Raw genomic sequence first — 16,765 nt, forward strand, 5'->3', positions numbered from 1 at the left:
TCTCACGGGTGAAACATTTTGTGTGTTTTTGTGTGTGTTCGTACGTGCGTTTCTGTGTGTGTTTGTGTGCATGTTTTTGTGTGTGTTTTTGTGTGTGACAATTCACGTTGTACAAAGGTGATACATATGTACTAGCTGCGGTTGATGAGCATTTTATTATCAGTCAATTTAATATATTCCAATAAAGTCTTATCTTATCTTAGATGTCATTCCATCCAACTGATGGATGCCGAAAGGCATGCGCACGGTTGGGCAATGGCACCCCAAATATTCAAACTTCCCTCCATATCCGACGTCTCCATAAATAGAAGAAAAGAGCAAACAAATAGCTAACCTTTGTCCCTAAACTACAAAGCCAAAAACGTTTCATTGTTTAAGCTATTATTAAAGTGTTATAACTAAATAGAATGATTGTTTTCTTGTGGTCTTAGTAATGAAGACAGGGGGGGGGGGGGGGGGATGTAATTTGCCCTGATCAGATATTTCTCTGTTTGCAGTAAGTCACTTCCCCATTGTTAGTGTTTCAGTGAGCTTGCTAGTTAGCATTACAAAATGCCATGGTTGTTTTGATTCATTGCTTCACATAGCATTTTCTTTTTTGTAAAGCTTCTCCAAATCTTCTCTCTCATTCGCACGTGTCTCAGAATCTGAATCAGAAAGGATTTAATTGCCTCACTGTAATTATATTGCAAATTCAGCTGGTTGCACAACACGTGTGTGTGTGTGGTTTAGCGAGTCATCCCAGCAGTCCTTCATATCTCTCTCTCTCTCTCTCTCTCTCTCTCTCTCTCTCTCTCTCTCTCTCTCTCTCTCTCTCTCTCTCTCTCTCTCTCTCTCTCTCTCTCTCTCTCTCTCTCTCTCTCTCTCTCTCTCTCTCTCTCTCTCTCTCTCTCTCTCTCTCGTGGTCCCCTCCATGTTCCCCACGGACCTCACAATGCCCCCCCCAGCAAAGCTGGCTAGTTCCAACCAGTTAAAATAATCAGATACTACCACTTACACCTATTGTTCTCAATAGTGGTTGACAGCTCCATAAAACAAAATGATAATCAAACAGCTTTTTGTAGAAATAAGGACATTATTATCGACGATTAACATCATTAACAAAACGTTTACATATCAAGCCAAAGTTATGGATATTTTAAAATTATCAGATATTGATATTGATTTATATTTATAAAAAGCACAAAAATAACACAATTGTTAATATTTAAATACCATTTATTTAAAAAACACATAGGTAAATGAAAAAATCACTAAGGGCTGGAAATGGTTGTGACGTGGGGCTGGTTGTCAACCATGACCCACACTCAGAAAGCAAACACGCACCTCATTGTCTTCCACATACTCTCTTTATCTCTCTCTCTCTCTCTCTCTCTCTCTCTCTCTCTCTCTCTCTCTCTCTCTCTCTCTCTCTCTCTCTCTCTCTCTCTCTCTCTCTCTCTCTCTCTCTCTCTTTCTCAAAACTGTACACACAAACTCACCTGAGGCCAGTCTGTCCCTCGTACACCTCTTGAACGGACAGGTCTGGGTTGGTCCGTTCCTCGGACACTTAAAATACATTACGGTGACAGGACCAAATCAGCACCACAGAAGAAGAACTTCAAGGTAAGTTTAGTTGATCGCTCAGCAACTCACTTCAGCATTAGGCTTCCTTACCATGAATAATGCTGTGGTACTGGTCGTATGAACCATTGGACACAACAATGTCAGAATTTTTTTATTAATGTATTAGGTGAGTTCATTTACATAAAATAATCACACAATTAGGATTATTCAGTTATGTTCTGTAACATATATACCTGTTTGCTAAGAATATACAAGATTATAAAATGTATTATATTTTCTAATCAATTAATAAATATATATATATTGATATATTTCATTTATTCGTTTTTACAGTTTCCATCTTATTGTAAAAGTATTGGTCTGTGTTATGTTTCTCTCTGACTGTCTCTCTCTCCGCAGGTGTAGCCACTCTAGCTCGTTGCGCCTGGTTAACACAGCCGTTCAGATCCCGAAAGGCCAACGGATCTCCCGCCTGGATAGTTTCGGAAATCCCCCGAACGGGACACTGTGTATCTTCCACTCAGGGCTCTCTCCGTCTCCAGCCCACCTCCTCCTCCTTCATCATGACCTCCACACACACATGCTCCCTTATTCCCCCCCTGGTGTTCTTCTCCTTCCTGTGGTCCTCAGCGCTCTGCTTCCAGCCTCTCTTCTCTTTGGTGGGAGATTCCTCCACTCACCTTGAGATCACACAGAGGGCGTTGCTCTACAAGTCAGCCGAGGTGTGCCGGGCGTTGGCCTCCGCAGAGGGCCGAGACTTCAGCCTGACGGTGGGTATTCTTATGGGAGCCGAGGGTCCTCACCATAGACATATATACAGTACATACAGTACAGACGCCGCATTGAATGCTTCCACCTGTTCCCGCCATATAGAGAAAGACTGGCCTTTAAACAAATACAAGGAAACAGGGGAGCTGCAGTTTTTCAGAGTTAAAAACAATTTTAGGTTTCCATTTCTGAACTGATTTCCATTTATCGTTTTTATATTCATATTAAATCATAATATATAGGAAGTAAGCAAAAAATATTTATAAGGCACACTTAAAAGCAGCTTTCACTGGCCAAAGTGGCGTATATGGTGCAAAGAGGCATATAAAAGAACACATACCACACACATAGCGAGTACATGAAAAACTTAAAAATAACAACATATCATAAAAGAGGAGGAAAGGCCAGGGAGAAGAGGTGTGTTTTGAGCCTAGATTTAAAGGCCCACTATGCAACTTCGGGCATTTCTTCGCTGTTTTCTTGGTTTTGGCACGCACATTTCTCTACACAGCGCCCCCTACAGCATCGTAGTAGATATTTTACAACACTGTCGTAACAACTCGTTGACGACCCTTCCCCATGCACTTCTACGCGAGCCATGTGCATTTGTTTTCAAAGAAGCCGGCGAATGCGTGGAGCCATGTCCGAAATAAATGTTCATAAAGTGTAGGCAAGGTTATACATTTTTAAAATGGTGTATTTGTATTGCAATAAACATAAATACATCCTTTATTATAGTTGACGGGGAGAATTTATATCCTAGATTATAATTGTTTTATCTTAGGTTGAACAGAACAATCAGTGTAAGAGTGTTGGCCAACATAATAATCTAAATAAACAGGGGATTCGGGGATTCAGTCTGTGTCTGGGGGACGAGACAGACGAACAGCAAAACACCCATGGAAACAAAGGTGTTTATATGGTTGCAACCAAGCAAGCTAGAAACATACAGGGCTCACAACAAAACGGTCGAGAAAACAATTTTTACAGGGCTCACAACAAAATGGTTGAGCAAACACATTTGTACAGAGACTATCAACATCAAGAATACCACGAAGACAAAGTTCACCCAAGGGTACTTTCAATTTCAAAAGCAACACGGCCAAGTCGGCGTCTGATTTGCAGTCTTCTTTTTCTTTCAGTTCACGCTATTCCTGAAAAGCTTGCCCAACGTTTACTCGTGTCTGGCCTCTCTGTCGGTCAGTCTCCCTTTTCTCTTCTTCTGTTCCTCCGACATTGGGTTTCTCTGTCTCTTTTTAGTCGGCTGATCTATGATGAATGTAACAATCCCTTAGTTACTTGTGTTTATATCGAGCCGGTTCCGTGTTTGGGGGTCTGTGCCGTAAAGCAATTCATTACTTCGCGAGACCCGAGAGACTCCCGCGAGAGTGGGCGGCGGGTCGCCGGCAGAAACATATTTATTTTCTCCGCCAAGATGCGCAAGGGGGAGTCGAAACAACGAACAATTGAACAAAAATGTATAATAGAACCATCGCAATGACTCTTAGCCTGTTATATTAAGGTAAATCAAGCCAAAAAAGTTGCATAGTTCCCCTTTCACTCGTGTCTGATCTCTTTTCTGGTCCATTCTTCTTTTGTTCTGGACCACAGTCGCCTCTTGGGTCCCTTATCAGTCGATTGATCCATGATGAATGCAACAATTGCCTCGCAACTGGCTGTTTATATCTAGCCGGTGCCATGTTTGGGTGTGTGTCTGTGCCGTAAAGCATTTTCGAAACTACAATCTGACTACATTTTCGAGGCGCGATTGGATACTTCCGCTGCGTTACATCCGGATTGTGTCGGTCCGAACAGAGCAAGTTGCATATGCGCTTTTTCCTTGGAGAGGTGACACACATGGGGCAATGACACACCCACCAAACGACCCAGAAATGGTTGCAGAACCATCAGAATAACTCTCGACCAGCATAATTAATGTAATTTTGGCTAAAAAAGTTGCATAGTGGGCCTTTAATGATGGTTACGGAAGGAGCGTCTCTAATTTAAGGCGCCGATAGGTCATTCCAAAGGCGGGGGGCAGCCAGAGCAAAAGCTCTGTCACCTCTCTGTTTTAATCTAGCGCGTGGAACGTACAGGAGACCAATGCTACATGATCTAAGGGACCTGGGAGCTGATTGGTGGTGGATGAGCTCTTTAATGTAGGGCGGGGCCAGGTCATTTAAGTAGGGTTTTAAAATGAATTCTGTGCTGGATGGCAACCAGTGGAGGGATGCTAGGATGGGGGTAATATGATCCCACTTTCTGGATCCAGTCAGCAGCCTTGCTGCAGAGTTCTGGACCATCTGAAGGCACAAGAGGAGTGATTGAGGGAGTCCTGGGTAAAGGGAGTTGCAGTTATCCAGCCGTGATGTGATGAAAGCGTGCATTACTTTTTCCAGATTGTGAAATGATCAATGGGGTTTTATCTTAGCAATGACTAAATATATGTATAGAGCCCTGACTCTTAGGGTTTTCTTGATCTGCAGTTCCCATCATTACTTTTATCTATTTTTTATTTGTAGTCCTCTACTCCCCTAGTTTACTTTGTACTTTGTAGCTCTCTGTTCTCAGTTTTTAGTTGATCGGATCTCCAGTTTGTTATTTTCCCGCCCCTCAGTTAGTAGTTTACCCGCTCCTCAGTTTATAGTTGACCCGCTCCCCAGTTTGTAGTTTACCCGCTCCTGAGTTTGTAGTTCTGCTTCTGCCCCTCCTCAGTGTGTAGTTTACCCACTCCTCAGTTTGTAGTTTACCCGCTCCTCAGCTTGTAGTTTACCCGCTCCTCAGTTTGTAGTTTTCCCGCTCCTCAGTTTGTAGTTTACCGCTCCTCAGTTTGTAGTTTACCGCTCCTCAGTTTGTAGTTTACCCGCTCCTCAGTTTGTAGTTTTAACGCTCCTCAGTTTGTAGTTTTCCCGCTCCTCAGTTTGTAGTTTTCCCGCTCCTCAGTTTGTAGTTTTCCCGCTCCTCAGTTAGTAGTTTCCCCGCTCCTCAGTTTGTAGTTTTTCCCCTCCTGAGTCTCTATTTTTCCGCTCCTCAGATAGACGACAGCTTGACGAGCTCCGAGGTGCAGCGGGCGTGCTCCACGAGCGGATCCACGCTCCTCTCGACCGTCATGTTCCAGACGGCCATCACCAACATATACCTGAGCAATGCCGCAATAGACGTGGCGCTGGCGCTGGACGAAAGGGTCCACTTCGACGACGAGGAGTTCCAGGGAGGACGTGATGTCATAACAGCAGGTATAGGGGCAGGAAGTATGGGCTACAGGATTGTGTCAGAATAATCTGTGTGCCATTTGGTTCCTTCCAGATTGCCCCCATATTCAACCCATTAGAATAACTGTTGAGGGGAGAATTTTTCTCCCTTAAACCATTTAGTGTTAATGTTTACCTTAACTACTGAGAATCTGTGCTTCATAATATAACTTCTACTTGTGTCCGTGATATCTACTACACTACCCATGAGCCCGAATTTAACGTCACTGCTCCTGACAAATGTCAGACCAGCTAACTGTGGGAAACTTCTGAGAAGCGTGATTTTCTGTACTAACCGAACCACTGCGCTGATTCCATTAAGAGTCATTTCATTCATATTAATTCCTGCCATTACAAGACACTACGAATAAATCCCTACAACTGGTTTGAAGGAATAATCACAACAGAACATCAATGCAAAGGGTGGTAGGAACGGGTCTAGCGGTTCATTTCTGCTTATAGGCGTGTCTGCGGTGAAGGCCAGCGTGAAGCTGGAGAACTTTGTGGCTGGAAGGCTCAACCTGGGATTCGTCTGTCACACACTTCAGGTGGGCTAGAGGGAGCCAGTGCCAGTGGGCCAGTGGGCGGAGGGAGGGGTAGGTTGAGGGGTTGATGGATGGAGGGAGGGGTGGATGGATGGGGTTGGTCAGATGATGGTAGGTGGAGGGGTGGGTGGATGGATGGATGGGTTTGGTAAGTTGGTGGTAGGTGGTGGGGTGGCTGGATTGATGGGGTTGGTAAGATGGTGGCATAGTGGGGGGGTTGGATGGATGCATGGAGGGTGGAGAGATGGAGGGAAGGGGGGAGGAATGATTGTTGGGATAGGATGGGATGATGACTCGAAGTATGGTGAGCATGTTTTGCTGGTAGAGCCCCGCTGTAATCTTTATTTCTTCTCCCAGGACTTCTACAGCCACAGTAACTGGGTAGAGCTGGGGAACAAAGCCCCGTACAGCACCCTCATCAGGCCAGACCAACAGCTGGAAAACCTGGCAGGTAGGCAGCCCTCCTGGCCCCACAACTAGGGTTTGAAGAAGCATCACGTTTACACAAAGTCTTCGTGGGCCAAAACAAACTGGGTGAACAAATACATAGGAGGATAGTAAGTGTTAAACATGGCAAAACAAGCCAAATGGTATTCCACCAACCAACGCGTTATAAGACTGCAATACACTACAGGTACAAAAGGCTTTACAAATAGTTGTTATCCTGTATTCCAATGATACCCAGACTTGAGCAGTTTGACTCTTAAAAGAGGAATGTGTCTTTGGTTCAGCACCATTCAAAGTTGTAGTGTTCTCCTAAACTCACTCTAGGCTCGAGTGTCCCGACCTGTCGGAGCTGCATCGACGGGGACTGCACCGACAACATCCTGCCAGACGTTCTGCAACAGGGACTCCTCACATCTGGCTACTTCAACCTGTTCTCCTCAGCCAAGCCAGCAGGTGCCCACCCACTAGACTGTTAGGTCATTTAGGACTTACCCTTTCATGGCGTCAACACCCAACCCACGCTTGACCCTCTCAAATGCCACTTACGGTCAGGCGGAAGACCCAATAGAACCTCATGAGAGGCCGACGCCTGGCACACCTGGGTAGAGCATCACCACCCATGGCATCACCATGCAGAACCCATTTTGAGCCAATCAGACCGATCCCAGCAGATCATGTCTGATCAACCCCACGTTTCCCCACCAGGTAAGTGCAGCCATGGTGGGGCGTTCGACAAGACCAGCCTGCGGGACCCGGTGGGCGGGATCAGCAAGGATGACCCCGGATCCCCCCACGGGGCCCTGCACCACCAGGCCGCCGCCCTGGCCGTCAACGCCACCATAGAGCTGCTGGAGGACATCCGATTGGCGGTGGGGGACAAGAACTTCCTGCGGTAAGGCGTGGGGAACGCTAGCAGCTAAATACAATTGAAAAAATGCGAGCAATTTATCTCTCTATCGGCCTCTAGCTCTGGTTTCTATAATGTAGCACTGAGCTTATTTGGTTTATTTTATGCACCGAAACTATTCTTGCACTTTTTGAGGTATGTCTTCATTGTTGAATGCATTTACTGTAAATCGCTTTGGACAAAAGCTTCTGCTATTGTATATACATTATATACAATAAATGTAATAGCGTATGTAGTCTGCAAGTTATTTAAATAGCACTAATAATCTGATAATCTATCTAATAGGTTTGCAAGGTTCAATTTCCATGTAATGTTTTTAAGGGAGTCTCCAGATACTGGAGCACACCCTTACGTAAAAAGTATTCAGAACATTGCGGTCTGCCTCAATACGATATACTTCAAACTAGTGCTCAAACTTTGATCCATTTTTTGTTATTTATATAACTTCTTATACTTAATAAATAAATTAATCTTATAATTGTACGTTTCTCTTGTAAAGGAATGTCTTTTAATGATTGTCCCTTAAATCTCTTTAAATGCTTTTCCTTAAATGTGATTCCTGCCTACTGTAAAGCGCTCTACATGGTGTCTGTATTGCGGCAGGTGCCGTACAAAAAGACTTCCCCAGCCTTCGACAAGCCTTGAGGCTGGTAGTGAATAGTGGTTAAATTGGATCTAATAGTATCCAGCACCAGGAGCGTTGCGGCTGACACTTCAGGCAGCCATGTTAGGACACGTTTCAGTTCACTTTGGCTCGATCGGACAGCTGTCTGAAGCGAGCGAAGACGGAGCTGGTTTGAAATGGACGTGTGAAATTGCGCGACGCTTTCCACTAACCCAGTGGTTTTGTTCTGAATTGGGGGTGATCCGAACCCTTGAGGTGGCTGTGTTCTACATCCGTGCTCCCCTGCTCTGCTCTGGCCCAGGTTGATGGGCCTCTCCCAGTCTTCTGTGCTGTGCTTCGTCATCGACACCACAGGCAGCATGAGGGATGACATCGCCGAGGCCAAGCGTGTGTCCTTCTCCATCATAGACAGCAAGAGAGGAACACAGGAGGAACCCTCAGCCTACATCCTGGTCCCCTTCAACGATCCAGGTCTCTGTCTGGCTGCCTGGGTGTTGGTCTGCCGGGCTACCTGACAATCTGTCCGTCTGCCTGTCTCACTGTCTGTCTGCCTGTCTCACTGTCTGGTTGTCTGTCTGGCTGGCTGGCTGTATGACCAATTTCAACCAACCTTAACCATGAAACCAATATTCATTCACCTTTGTGATGTCCAGGTTTTGGCCCGTTGCTCATCACAACAGATGCAGATGTGTTCAAAGCAAACATCAACCGGCTGACAGCATCTGGAGGAGGAGATATACCAGAACTCTGCCTTTCCGGACTGCAGGTGGGACTCGTATATTATATAGATACATATATATATGTTCCATAAATTCATATATTCATAAAATCAATACGATTCAGGATACGTGGAAGCATATAGATAGACTGCAGACATTTGGGTGCAAAAAAAAACATTCTCGTGTGGACACACCCAATCCATTAGAGATATTATTAAGACAAATATCTAACTGTCAGGTTTGCAATTGTTAGTTGAAATATCAGCCTCCCATGTACACGGTCCAAATGTATTGGTAGATGCCGTGAAAAGGGCATCTACCAATAAATCTAGTGTGCTTATGTTTTAAACCCCCCACTGTTTATGAAAGCAGTATCAGCCATGAAAGGTTAGCTTGGTGCATTCCTACTGATAATGGGAACAAATACTGACTGAATACTGAATAGTTTTTAGGACTAAAAAGGTAAAAGCAGTTCATTCATGCTGTCACTAGAGTCTCGGCAGTGTCCCATAAAATAATAACTCTGTAGCGAGACGAAAATTTGATGGAGCTGTTTGAAAAAAGTTCCTTGTTGCGTCTTTTGACGTCTTCATTGTTCTTTCATTAATATTTTTCTTTCTTCTCCATCTTGAGTACCTGATGGTCTGTGAGGCATGCCAACTACCTTCTAACATGTTTTCATTGGTCCGTGTTTCCCGTCCCTGCGAACAGCTGGCCCTGGCGGCAGCTCCTCCCTCCTCTGAGATCTTCGTCTTCACTGACGCTCCTGCAAAAGACGCACACCTAAAAGGTGCCATCACTGCCCTCATAGAGAGCTCCAAGTCTGTGGTAAGTCTGGCTGTCTGTCTGTCTGTCTGTCTGTCTGTCTGTCTGTCTGTCTGTCTGTCTGTCTGTCTGTCCGTCTGTCTGATCTGTGTCTCTTTGGGGGTGGTTCATCTGTGGTTGCATGGGGAAAGCACTGTTGATTGTCCAACTACTTTTTCATATTGTTCCCACTTCCAGGTGACCTTCATGTTAACAGATGTAACGGCCAGTCGACGGCGCCGCCGTGAGGCTCAGGGAGGGACTCTGCGGGTCATGAGTCAATTAGATGCCCAGCTGTACCGGGAGTTGGCTCAGGCCTCTGGAGGACAGGCCATAGAGGTCACCAAGTCAGACCTGACCCTGGCCACTAGCGTCATAGAAGACTCTTCAGCCCCCGCTGTGGTACGATCGTAACCTAGAAACCTGCGGCACGAACACAACTTGGCTGGGCTAACCCAACAGAAACCAAACAAACTGCAGCATAAACATAACCTGCCAAGCAGTGGTTGCTATTTTGGCAAACTAGCTACATGTACAATAGAGGAGATTTTAACAGAAATCAATTGTATGTTTGTAACCTAGTAAGGTTTTGGAAAGACATCAACCTTGTAACCTTTGGCAGTTCAGTTACCTATCAACCTGCAATACCAGCACAACCTGCAGTACAAACAATTTAAACATGTTTCAAACCACTTGGAAGAAGGTGCTTGAACACCTTGCATTGCAGCATGTGTAGGCTTTAGCTAGCACTCGCACAATGAAGCCTACACATGAAGGTTTCTGCTATGTGCGGAACTTCATACTGAACTGTACTCCATTCAGTAGTTGACCTGATGAATAGTGTGTTGAGCTGAACACCTGTTCTGTTGTTCTCACTATGGCAGGTCACGCTGATCCAGGCTATAAGGAAGCCAGGGAAGCCAGACACCTTCAGCTTCCAGGTGGACGGATCCATGAGAAACCTAACTGCCTATATCACAGGAGCTGCTTCCCTCACCTTTAACCTCACAAGCTCCTCAGGTACCACTCACTCCATTCAATATTACTGACTTAATATTCCCAGAGCGAAGATTCAGAGATATGGGATATTTTGGTTACAAAAATAAACAGCTTGTTAATGATCCCATTTCTTTGGATAGGCAGTATCATTGAAAATATCAGTGACATCGCCTTTTTTTAAGTAATACACAGTGCAGTTATAGATAAGCAATGCATTCTTCTTTAAGCAGGACAACATTAAAAATGTTACCTTCTTCTATAGGTTAAAGGCATGCCATTGTCTGCTGATTAAGCGTCAATGCAACACACCTGAAAAGATCTTATTGTGGTTACGGAAATCACATTCATATTCTGCATAGAGGTTTTGATTAATAGCCATTATTTCGTCACCCTCCAAGGTATATTTACCACGCGCCAAGAGATTGTGAAACAATGGTATATGCTCCTGTAGAAGCCACAAGTTAAATAAAGGTTTCCAGAAAAACATGTTTTATTCGGCATGTCTGCTATATGCAAGTGCTACATATGATATAGCAGTGCTATACAGTTATTTGGCTAGGATAAAGGCTATGAATAGGCTACATAACGTTGAAAGAATATATAACTGGAAGGGGTAACTGAATTCATGTGTATTAAATACTAGTAACGTTATTATTACCTTAAAAACCCATCTACCGTGTCTTAGCCAAAACACTCCTAACACCTAAGTGGTGATTGCAATCAGGAACGAAGCACTGTACCATGTCAACGCCAACACTATAAACACTATATGAAACAATATACATACACACAGTCAATATATTAAAACACTTTCATTAAAGATGGTATCAGCAATTCTACGCTGAAACATAAATGATCACATTCATCTGATCTTTCCTCACGATCCGCTAGCTGCCCGTCCAATAAGCAGGCTGTCAAAAAACTGGGTCTCTCTGTGCGCATCCTATATATGCTCCGAGATTGTGCACAAAGACAAATGGTACCTCCAACCGCTCCAACAAAATCAGTGGTATAACAACCAATCACCGACAAGGGGTGGGTGTTGTGCGGTTCATGATCATGATTGTTTTTACTGGAAGCACGAAACACGGAAGGGAGGGGCGAGCTGACTCTGTTTGGGATCTCGCTTCAAATACCGACAGAAGTGACGTCACCCAACATCGCTGATACAACCTTTAACAATGTAAACACTAAATAACGGCTAAGGTTCAAAGATGCAAGAACCGCACTTGGGTTGTAAGTCGTCGGAAAAGTAGTTCATTCACTCGTTATAAGTGAAAGAGTTATAAATAATGTACACAGGCTTGTACCCAGGGCCGTTTATTTAATTTTTATTTTGCTCAAAATCAAATGTTTTATGTTCACGAATAATTAGTGGGATAAATCAGGCTTTAAACTCTTTATATAACGCTTTTCTGTAAAGTAAGACGAGAAGATGAGGGGATATTTACTTCCGGAACCAGAGCTGTTCAAAAAGGGGGGCGGGCACTGATGCGTTCCATTGAAGGGAACTTTATTTACAGGTGGACTGGCAGCCCTGCAGGCCCAGAAAAACTTGAAAGCTATTTTTCAAAAGTTGTCCCATTTCTACCCCTTACGCCTTCCCCTTACGCCTTCCCCTTACCCCTTCAAAACAAGGGGGAGGGGTAAGGGGTAGAAATGGGATTGGGCCTTAAGTCTCACATGAGTACTGGAGCACTTTTGCCGGCTCTGTACTATACTGTGTGTACCTGTTGTGCAGGTACCTCCCAGGGCTCCAGCCAGCCCAGCGGCCCATTGGGAACCTTCTCCACCGTGGGCAACCTGAGACGCTTCAGCCTCCACACTGACAATCAGACGGGATTATGGGAGATATCGGTTAATTCCAATGATCCCTACTCGCTCAAAGTCACTGGTAAGATTTTCAAGCCCACAATTGGCCCACAAGCCATAGATTATCAACCAATCAATGAAGCATTAGGGTGTAATGGTATACATCCTGTCTACTCAGCATTTCATTGATTGGTCAAGCCATTTTAAGCCATTCCGATCCAGATGTCCAACTATTTAAGCAATGGGCTATGTCGGGCTGGGTCTGTTCCAGGTCAAAGTTCAGTGAACTTCATCTTTAACCTGATGGAGGTGCATGAGGGAGGCCACAGGGGCTACAGTCTGAAAGAGGGCCGCCCACTCACAGGTGAAACCCCGCTCACATGTCTCCTCCACTAGCGTGGGAACCAAACCTTCAAGGAAATTAACTGGTTTGTGTTCAAACTGGTTGGTTGGTCTAACTGGTCTGTGCTTCTGAATGGTTGGTTTGTCTAACTGGTTTGTATTTCTGACTGGTTGGTATGTCTAACTGGTTTGTATTTATGACTGGTTGGTTTGTCTAATTGGTCTGTGATTCTGACTGGTTGATTGGTCTAACCACTGGTTTGTGTTTCCGACTGGCTGGTTGGTCTAATTGGTCTGTGTTTCCGACTGACTGGTTGGTCTAATTGGTTTGTGTTTCCGACTGGCTGGTTGGTCTAACTGGTTTGTATTTGTGACTGGTTGGTTTGTCTAACTGGTTTGTGTTTCTGACTGGTTGGTTGGTCTTATTGGTCTCTGTTTCTGACTTGCTGGTTGGTCTAACTGGTTTGTAATTCTGACTGGTTGGTTGTTCTAATCTGTCTGTGTTTCTGACTGGTTGGTTGGTCTAACTGGTCTGTGTTTCTGCCTTGTTGGTTAGTCTAACCGGTTGGTTGTGGCATGTTTTGTCTATCTAAATTCCATTGTAGTTTGTGTCCAGCCGCTGAGTCTCGTTTTCTCTTTTCTCCTCCAGGAGGCAATGCTAGCCTACTAGTGACAGTGACAGGAAGTGACGCCGCAAAGCTCACTGAGGTCACTCTGGTTGAAGGCTCAGGGTCACGCCAGGTCAATGGATCAATTCGGGTAAAATGCGGAATTTGAATTTCCCGCATTTTTTTCTCTCACTTTTTCAAACCACCGAGCGACCCTGACTCGTGTATAGAACCTCCATGCAATCAATCCTCCACCTCTGGCTTTAGAGGATGCAGTCAAGTGTTTTGGTTCCTGCCCTCCACAGGCGCTGGGCAACAGTAACTACCTGGTCACCTTCCCCAACGTGCCAGAGGGGGAGTTTTCGGTGCGTCTGAGGGGTGAAGAGAGTGCCAGCACCCCCTCAAGATCCACGTCAGCCCCCGGCACCTTCCAACGCCAGGCCAACACCCAGATCAAGACTTCCAGCATCTCCGTCTCGGTGAGCACTCCATCTCCTCCTGACCAGCCCAACCTCACCACCACACCCCTCCAGTGTAGCCTCAGTAGCTCCAGACACTCATGTGCTAACACCTAAAAACTGTCCCATCGAATGTAGTTCACTTCTCCCCTTCCACCACTGCATAGACCCTCTGTATTTATTATTATTTTTTATTTGTGTTGTTGTACTTCCTGCTGTGCTGTCTTGCTCCGTGTGTGCTCCCATGAATCTGTAAAGCCACCTTGGTGTGAGAAAGGCTCCATATAAAATAAGCGTATTATTATTATTATTATTATTGTTTAGTAGTGGTGGCCAAACAGTTGCTTGGAATAACCCAAGTGTGAGCGGGCATCCGAACCAGCTCACCCTGAATGTGTACTTGTGTGGTTCAAGGTCCAAGCCAACGCCACCTCAGTAGAACCGGGCTCCACCATCTCAGTCCCCTTCACCGTCTCCTCCACCGCCGACGGGGTGGTCAACGCCAGCGCGACCGGCACGTACTCTGTGCGCGTCAGCAACGACCAAGGTTACACCAGCACGGCGCCTGCCACCGTAACCCTGGGCGACGGGGGAACAGCCAACGGCACGGTGGAGCTGATGGTGCCAGGGACCGCGGCGAGCGGGAGCGCCGTGACGCTGACTGTGGAAGCAGCTAAGGACGCCGACGTCAACTACGCTGTGCTGAGGCTCGCATTGGCTGCCAAGGTAACGCCTCAACCTTCAGCTTTTATGTCTATTCGTCTAAGCCAAAAGTTGTTCTTATTTCGGCAATACGTGGTTTGGCTAATGTCTGAGTGTTGGATAATTTATTTCACATAAATCACTATCGTTATCTAACATCCATTTCTGTCCCAAGCTTCCAAATCGTAGGATTAAAATCTAATTATTAAAAATGTAAAATATTTGTCCCCGACCGCAGGTGACGGATGTCTCGGGGCCCGTGTGTCAGATGATCTCCATATCAGACGCATGTCCCTCCAGCTCCGCCCTCTGTAGCTCCGCCCAGTGGCAGTTCTCCGCCCAGTTGACAGATGGGGCAAACGGTACCGGCATTGACTCGGTCTCCGTCCGCCAGGGGAACGGGACGCTAAACACCAGCCAGCAGGTTGGAGCGGCCGGAGAGAACGTCACCATGGTTACCTTCAGTGCCTCCTGCTGTGCGCAAACAGTAGAGCTGGTAGCTGTGGACCAGGCGGGGAACGTGGGCACTTGCAGGGGACAAGCGAAAATCGAACAGCCCACCACGCTGGCGCCGCCGCCGGGCATCACTACTGCCAGTGCAGTTCAAACAACGTCCACCTGGTGGCCTATGACGTCCACCGGGTGTCCACCTCTGACTATGTCTTCGTTTCTGTGGATTGGTGTCGCCGTCTCCCTCCTCTCGCTTTGAATTGGGTTAAACGGTTACATTTTTGGGGCTGTAGGCCTACTGGATTTTATCTAAAGAAAATACTATTAAGTTTGATCACCCCTTCACTGAACATAGTCTTCTGTCCTCTGCTATGTGCCATTTATGTTAGACTCTACTTTTTCTATTAATCCTAATATGTCCTCTTTCCTCCTCACCCCTCCTTCCATGGACCTCCCCTTTACTCAGGGAGGTCATCTCCTCCCTGGTTGTCGTGGATAACCGCCTTATAATAATCCCATTATAATATAACCAATCAGAGACAGCCTAATTAAAATCAGTTACATATAACCATTCAGAGACACCTAAATTATAATAGTTTCAAAATATAACTAATCAGAGTCAAAGAAGTTATAATAGTCGTTTTATAATCTCACCGATCAGAGGTAACCACATTATAATAGTTCCATGATATAACAAGAGGCAACAACGTTTATAATTATCTCATTATATTATGACCAATAATAATAAGAAACCAATAACCACCAGTTACTGTATAATTTATGCAATGAAGTAGGCTACTTTGTACAGGTTTTACTGTTCGGAATGTCATGTTTTGTCTTTATTATGGTTAGTGTTTTTTTCTCCCCCTGTCCATCAGATGTTAACGTTCCATCTCGCTTCGCAGTTCCTGTCACTCCCGTCTGCAATCACTTAATTTCCCTCACCTGAGCTTTTCCTGGCAATCTTTCCACCTACACCTCATTCCTCCATTAGTCTCTCCCTTTCACCTGTTCTGTTGGTTCTTCGTTTTTGTCATGCCCCTTGTTCCTCTTGGTTTCTAAATTGTACGGTTTTATTTTGTCTTTTCATGAAATGGAGATCCCGTATCTTTATTAAAGGCTCTTTTTTGTTCAGTTTTCTGAGTTGTCTGCAATTGTATTCTATCCTTCCTTCTTGTACATGCTGGCCCGCCATCACTTGACCGGCTGGTGTGCATGGTTGGTTTAAAGCAGGAAAGTGCCCAGGCAACACCTGGCACATTGCTTGTACTGTGATGTACATAAATTGACCGTGGTTCTCTTTATTTCATAATATGCAAAAGGAGTGGATGCTTTTATTAGTAGGCTATTCAGCTTCAGACTGTTGGCCGACACACTTTACAGTGGGTCTACATTATGGGGTAAAAACGGACCATGAGAATGTAATTTTAAGAGCAGAACAAACCGAAATATTTGACGGTATTTTTAAATTGGTTTTGTAAGGATAGCAATATACTGCCACCTTGTGGTTTTTGCCTAAATTCGCTATTTGAAGGCGGGCGTTACCTGTCTGGATGATTGACACCTAAATGTGTTGCCCCATGATGGTCTGTATGAAAACAGCTGGCAATGTGTGGAATCTTGAACATACTTTGTCAAGAATCGAGCTGTTATTGCGTGAAGGCATCTTTATTTTTCCATACCTTATCAAGAGACAAAACCGGCAAAACTATTACCCGTTATAAGATACAAGTGGTGTTGAAAACTTAAATCAATCGTGTGC

At 45.1% G+C, this 16,765-nt stretch overlaps 1 protein-coding gene across 1 annotated transcript; it reads left to right on the top strand.

Annotated features, from left to right (window-relative positions):
• The first annotated feature begins 1,504 nt into the window (after positions 1-1,504).
• Positions 1,505-16,585, top strand: LOC130379290 (von Willebrand factor A domain-containing protein 7-like). Its single transcript, XM_056586038.1, has 18 exons — positions 1,505-1,605; positions 1,966-2,336; positions 5,369-5,570; positions 6,048-6,133; positions 6,488-6,581; positions 6,902-7,030; positions 7,283-7,469; positions 8,411-8,580; positions 8,763-8,875; positions 9,540-9,656; positions 9,831-10,034; positions 10,517-10,652; positions 12,373-12,525; positions 12,715-12,807; positions 13,435-13,544; positions 13,699-13,872; positions 14,266-14,577; positions 14,792-16,585. The coding sequence occupies exons 2-18, from the start codon at positions 2,130-2,132 to the stop codon at positions 15,260-15,262; spliced, it is 2,958 nt and encodes a 985-aa protein (XP_056442013.1). The 5' UTR covers positions 1,505-1,605; positions 1,966-2,129; the 3' UTR covers positions 15,263-16,585.
• Positions 16,586-16,765: the final 180 nt, after the last annotated feature.

Source organism: Gadus chalcogrammus, chromosome 3, assembly GCF_026213295.1.
Source record: "Gadus chalcogrammus isolate NIFS_2021 chromosome 3, NIFS_Gcha_1.0, whole genome shotgun sequence".
In the NCBI taxonomy this organism is placed as follows: domain Eukaryota; kingdom Metazoa; phylum Chordata; class Actinopteri; order Gadiformes; family Gadidae; genus Gadus; species Gadus chalcogrammus.